This window comes from Ambystoma mexicanum, chromosome 5p (genome assembly GCF_040938575.1).
Source record: "Ambystoma mexicanum isolate Mex_15411 chromosome 5p, UKY_AmexF1_1, whole genome shotgun sequence".
Lineage (NCBI taxonomy): Eukaryota > Metazoa > Chordata > Amphibia > Caudata > Ambystomatidae > Ambystoma > Ambystoma mexicanum.
Genome location: NC_090930.1, coordinates 106751049 through 106757048, shown reverse-complemented (window position 1 = coordinate 106757048; position 6000 = coordinate 106751049). Strand labels below are relative to the sequence as shown.

The following is a 6000-nucleotide window of genomic DNA, read 5'->3' as shown; positions in this document are numbered from 1 at the left end:
TAGTTAATCGATATTTACCAGGCCAACAGGGGAACTACAATTTATATTCTTAGAAGTATGACTTTACGTAACCTTAAGTGCTGAGCTACATTCTTACGCAATAATGACGAGCACACTCGTTCTGATGGGGGTAGCTAAGACTCTGTACTTTACACTATGGCGCGGCAGTTGCTAGGCATTTGTAAACAAACGGAGACGAGCCTGCGGACAGCTGAGCATAGACCGGTCCATTTAAGAATGTATACAATCCTTTTCTACCAGACGTCCCAAACATAAAATATTGCCATAGTCACCGGAGAGTTTGTAAATATTTACTGAAGAGTCATAATATAGTGTTTTTATTTTACATTAGTGATTGCACATCAGAAAAAAGTGACATATTAACATCTATAACATCAGGAAAAAAAGTGACATATTAACATCAATAACAGCACCAATCTTTATTAAAATTTTGACTCTTACCACTAAATAAATACGTTAACAAATTCAATAAAATTAAACGACATCAAATGAGAAACAATACCACTTCAAGATGGCGGAGTCCGTGTTAGTAGAGAACTTGCCGGCCGCTCAGGGTGCGCGCGCAGCTGCGGGTAGGCGGTAACCTTGTCTCCTCAGACTCCGGCAGGAACGGTTAATGAGTAACGTCGCCATCATCATCGCCTCAGTGTGGTACTGGTGGAGACGCAGGAGGAGCGGCCGGGGGCTTCGCACCACCGCTCTTTGGCGACCATGGACCTCTACTCTGCTGGTGGCAGCGGCTCCCCGCCGCAGCCGCAAACGGCCGCCGTGCCCGCCTTTATCGTGAAACTCTGGACACTTCTGGAGGAGCCGAGCAACGAGCAGCTGATCGTCTGGAGCTGGGTAAATGGGGGCGGCCAGCCTCGAACTTCACGCAGCGCTTCATGTCTTGGCGCATTTGGGTCTGTTTTATTCCCCCCTGATCTTCACCCAGACCCTTTTCTGGAAGCCTTTGAAGGAAAAGAAATCGATTGTTAACAACTTAAACACAAGTTAAATTGAGAAACACGGAACTGGCGAGAATTAGTTGCCTCACCAAATTGCAGTTGCGGATGCAAGCAAATGAATGCACCAGAAGACAGAGGAAATGTGTGGAATAAAGGGTAGAGCTAGACCCCGGTGTGGCCGAAGACATGAAATGCTACGTGCAGTATTTGGGGATGTATCTACTGAATGTAAAACACCCCACTGTGATTTTGATTAAAGGCTGTGAATGTCCGACTGCAGAATAGAGAGCACGCGTCATGTTATAAAGTAACTCGAAAAAACCGGTATTAATTGCCGGTATGTTTGCTAAAGGATAAAATGTAAGCTACTATGCCTAACGCAACAAGAGCACAGCGCCGCGAAGTTCAACCAATGCCTGTGTGCGCTTCAGAAAACTGCAACGAAACGCACGCTTGTGTTCTGCTTATCCTTTTTCTTGATGTTCTGAAAGGCATATTTGGTGTCTAAAACTGCTCTGTTAATGCATGTCGTTCTGTTTTTAGCTTTAAAACTAACCATTGCAACAAAAGCGAACTTTGATTCAAACCAGCATTCATTTTTTCCAACACCGATTATATAACGGGAGCCTTAAAAAGAGATCGTGTTCGTTCGTAAGAAAGGAAATTGGCGAAACGATATATTTTTTGATGACCAGACGACTCCACGTTCAGTTAAAGTTATGCAACAACTCTCAGAATGCATTATTTCGCTTTATGGAAGTCAAGAAGTGAGAAAGAAGCCTCCAAGTGACATTAGACATTTCGTCTCCAAACCGTTCTCCCATTGGCTGGAGGCATATTGTGGGGGGTCCTGTCCACAAACTGAACGTTTAGTTTAAAATAAAGTGTTTTGGGTCATCTAGAGGAGTCCTGCTTGAGTGGACGTGCATGAGGCAGGAGGAATGTAGTTTCGGCTTAAATGGCAAGATTGCTCTTCATTTCATTTATTGAGCCTTTGTTAGCTGTTTAAGTCACCAGACCCATGAAAAGAGTGACAGCGGCTGCCTCTGCCGCCACCTACTCTCACTCCTGCTGACTCCCATCCTGACAGCCCTCACTAACTTCAGTCTATCTCTAACATGTTTATGTTATGTTAATTGGGTTTATATAGCGCTTTACGCAATAACATCAGGTACAATAGTGAAAGAAGCATAATTTACAAACATGAAACAAACCAGTGGAACAATTTACTCGGAGGAGGGAGGGGACGGGGGCAGGTGACCTACGCACTATGGCGGTTACAATATCCAATATGAGGTCATCGGGAAGATGGGGAAGGGAAGCAGGGGCAGGGCTATGAGGGGGCAGAGAGGTAGGGAAGGAGAGTATGGTGACCTTCTACACACTATGGTGGTTACAGTATCCAGTGGGAGGTATTTTGGAGGAGGGGAAAGGAAGGAGTAGCAGAGGTATGAGGGAGGAGAAAGGTAGGGAGGGGGAGTGGAGAAGGGCTTTCAGGGAGGAGCGAAAAGATGGGTAGATGGGGCTCAAGCGGATAGAGAGAGGTAGGGAGTTCCAGTGGAGGGGGGCCAAGAGTTGGAAGGAGTGGAAGCGTGAGGAGGCACAAGCTGCTGGGGGTATCTTGAGAAGGTAGAGATTGGCAGATCGGAGAGAGTGGAGGGAGAGTAAAATGAGAGGATGGAAGAAAGATAAGGGGGGCGAGGTCATGGAGAGATTTGTAGACAAGGCAGATGTATTGAAATTTCAATTGTGAGAGGAAGGGGAGCCTGCCGAGTTGAGAGAGTGAGGTAGAAATAGAGTCTTGAGGGCCAAGAAGACATAGAGTGCGGATGGAGGAGTGGTAGATGGATTTTAGGTCAGGTGAGAGACGGGGAGTCCAAAGAGAGGAGCAGTAGAAGAGACGGGAGAAAATAAGGGAGGAGATTAGGATTTTAGAAGCGTGAAAGGTGAGGGAGGAGCAGATCTTGCAGATGTTGAAGAGGTGGTGCCGACAGGCACGAGAGGTTAGAGGGATGTGGTTGGAGAAGGGGAGAGAGAGGAGTCAATATGGAGGCCAAGGTTCCGGGCATGGGTCGAGATTGGAAGGGGGAAAGTGTGGGAAGGGGGGAGGGGAAGGTGAGAGAGTGTTAGGAGGGAAGAAACACACTTCAGTCTTGTCAGTATTGAGGGAAAGAAAATGGGATGACATCCATTTTTTTTTATGGCTGTAAGGCAGGAAGAGAGCGTGTGGTGGAGGTCGGAGGTGAAGGAAGAGAAGGAGAGAAAGAGCTGGGTATCATCCGCATATAAGTGGTGGGACATGCCGAAAAAAAAGGTGACGGGGTGAGAAGAGAGATATAGAGAGAGAAAATGAAAGGTCTGAGTACAGAGCCCTGGGGAGCGCCATAGTTTAGGGGGAGTTGGAGGAGGTGCAGCCGCCGCAGGAGACAGTAAAGGATCGGTTGGAGAGGTAAGAGGAGAGCCTCTGGCTTTAGAGCATCCAGAGGCACGGAAACTGCTCTTCTGAACACCTGTGAAGACCTGCTCAAGGCTGTCCTATTGCAATAGCCTCTTTCTTAACCTCCTTTCCTCTGCTCTGTGCCTGCTGCAACTCATACAGAACAGAACCACTAGACCAAGGCATACATTAGTTTTGCAAAATTGATTAGTCAAAATTGCTACACAAAATTTTTGATTAGCAATCCAACCTAAATGATTAGCAATTTTTGTGACAATATGTCCAATGGGACGACTAGTTAATTGCAACAAGGCATCAATGAAGACTTAACAGTTTGTGTGTGCGCCATTTTTGTTTTTCTATAGAGTTAGTTAAAAGTTTTGCTAGTGTTGGGCCTAAAAGTGCACAGCCACAAGCAAATGGCTGGTTTAAACATTTTAAAAAAAGAATCTAGGGCTAAGACGTGTCGTGAGGTGTGCCTGGTGTATTGTGTTAGACAATGGAACAATACACCAAGTGTACTTCGAGTTGGCACTGGCCTGGGAGACCGGGTGAGTGCAGAACGGATCTAACCCAGTACAGGCATTACGAAAAAAAACAATCTGTGCAAGGAAAGAATTCTAGGGCTTTGTGTAGGTTGCATTGCTGTATTATCAGGATTTAGGTGCATTCGGAGACCTGATTGCAGGTTTGGAAAAGCTGTGGGAACGCAGAGCACACATGTAATGCATTGGCAGAGTTATAAGAAGTCCCCATGCTTGGAATAACGGGGTGCTGAGGGTGAAGATTGAGGTATATTGGCAGAGCTGAATGCTGGTTTCATTGCTGGAAAAGCAAATGGTGCTGCAGATCAGGTTTGAGATGCATAGGGAGAACTTCTTATTGGCCCCAGTGCTGGACAAGCAATATTTTCTGAACGTTGGGATTAAAATGCAATTGCCGTGTTATTATATGCTGGCCATAGTAGCAGAGTAGTCTGGGAAACTACATTGGGGTGCTTTAACAGAGGTGTATATGAATCCCAGTGCAAGAACAGCAGTGCTTTCTGAAAGTCAGGATTGATGTGAATTGGCAGAGCTGTGTGCTAAACCCATTGCTTGACTACGAGTGGGTGCTGCTTGTCAGGATAGAGGTGCACTGGGAGAGCTGTGTGCTGGGTCAAGTTTAGGAATCACAGTTGGTGTTTAAAATTTGGACTGAGCGACATAGGGCAATAAACAGCCTAGTAATTAGTAATAGAATAACATGGAGTGTTGCAGATCAGGGGTACATTAGCAGATGTATATGCTGATCCTGATGCTGAAGTAGCAAGTGTTTCTGCAAGTTAGTAAGAGGTACATTGACATAGATACGTGCTGGCCCCTGTGCTGTTGATGGTAAAATAGAAGGAGCAACAAGTATATTTTCCACAAATATCATTACAAATCGAAAAAATATATTTTAGTCTGAATGTTCATGGGGTGAGCTGAAACATTCCAGCACCAATAGGTCCCTGCGTCCACTCCTGGATGCAGCCAACAGGGCTTGGTGACGGGGCATCTGCGGCCAACAAGTTGCTGGTCGGAATTATGTGCACTTTCATGTCCAATAAAACTGTGAAAGACAAACTAGGCTCACATTTTCTACCAACAAATTCAGCTCAAATACCAGCTTCACTGCTTAAATAACATGTGTGATCCTTGGCAAGCCATTTACTCTCATTGCACATTTTGATCTGCAAATCATTGAAAATGTCCCGTTGTGCAATCTATTCATAGAAAGCCCTCACAGTTTTGAAATCTAGTTAACATATCGACCAACTTTATGCACATGATACAAAGATATTTGCTGCTTGGTTCGATCATGGCAAGTTAATTTAAATTCCTGTGTACGCGTTTTGAGTATTAGACTGGTGCGCAACTACACACACATTTCAGGGTTGGGGGTGCTAGCACTTCAAATGTTGTCAGAGGGGCTAACTTTAGAGACTTCAGGGGAGTGGCGAACTTACTTGTGTGGGTGCATTTTACATATTCTAATCTAGTGCAGTTTAAGTATTACAAGCAGTTAACTTGCTCTGTGTCTGAAACGTACACTTAGGAACTCCTGTAAGAATGAGTTGTCCCTTGGGCCCTGCTAATCACTCCATTGACATAAAGGTAATAACAATCCATCACGATTTCAATTGCATTAAAATGTATGCATACAAATGCAGGGGCTAATAATTAAATGCTTTGCATCAGTAACTGCCAGGCCTTTGTTAACAATGTAGCCTCAAGCACTGTATAATGTCAGTGTCTGGTCCTGTCCTGTCACGGCTCTGTAGTTTAGCCAGGTCAACATAACTCTACATTTCCAGCTAAAGCCTAGTCTGCTCATTGGCTGTTGCACCACTGGTGTCACTCCAGACTCAGAGGTAATTTTCTGTCACTGTTGCCATGCGAAAATCACGCAACAGCAATGATGTGTGTATTTGGAGGAGGGAGAGGTTTTGTAAAGATGGCGAGGAAACTGCAGATTTGTCAAGATGACTGCAAAGTCTGTCATACTGCCTACTTGGAATATGTGCATGTCTACTGTGAAAAGGCCCTGGAAGAAGTGTGCTGCTCAGAGTCG

The 6000-nt window shown here is 45.1% G+C and overlaps 1 protein-coding gene across 3 annotated transcripts in view; it reads left to right on the top strand.

The window, feature by feature from the left end:
* The first annotated feature begins 604 nt into the window (after positions 1–604).
* The window catches only part of LOC138480767 (heat shock factor protein 3-like), a 417702-nt gene continuing 412306 nt past the window's right edge, over positions 605–6000 (top strand). For all 3 annotated transcript variants that reach the window (XM_069612513.1, XM_069612512.1, XM_069612511.1), the window contains exon 1: positions 605–864. In XM_069612513.1, coding sequence (XP_069468614.1) covers positions 733–864 — 132 coding nt within the window. In that variant the 5' untranslated portion in view covers positions 605–732. The remainder of the gene's footprint in view (positions 865–6000) is intronic.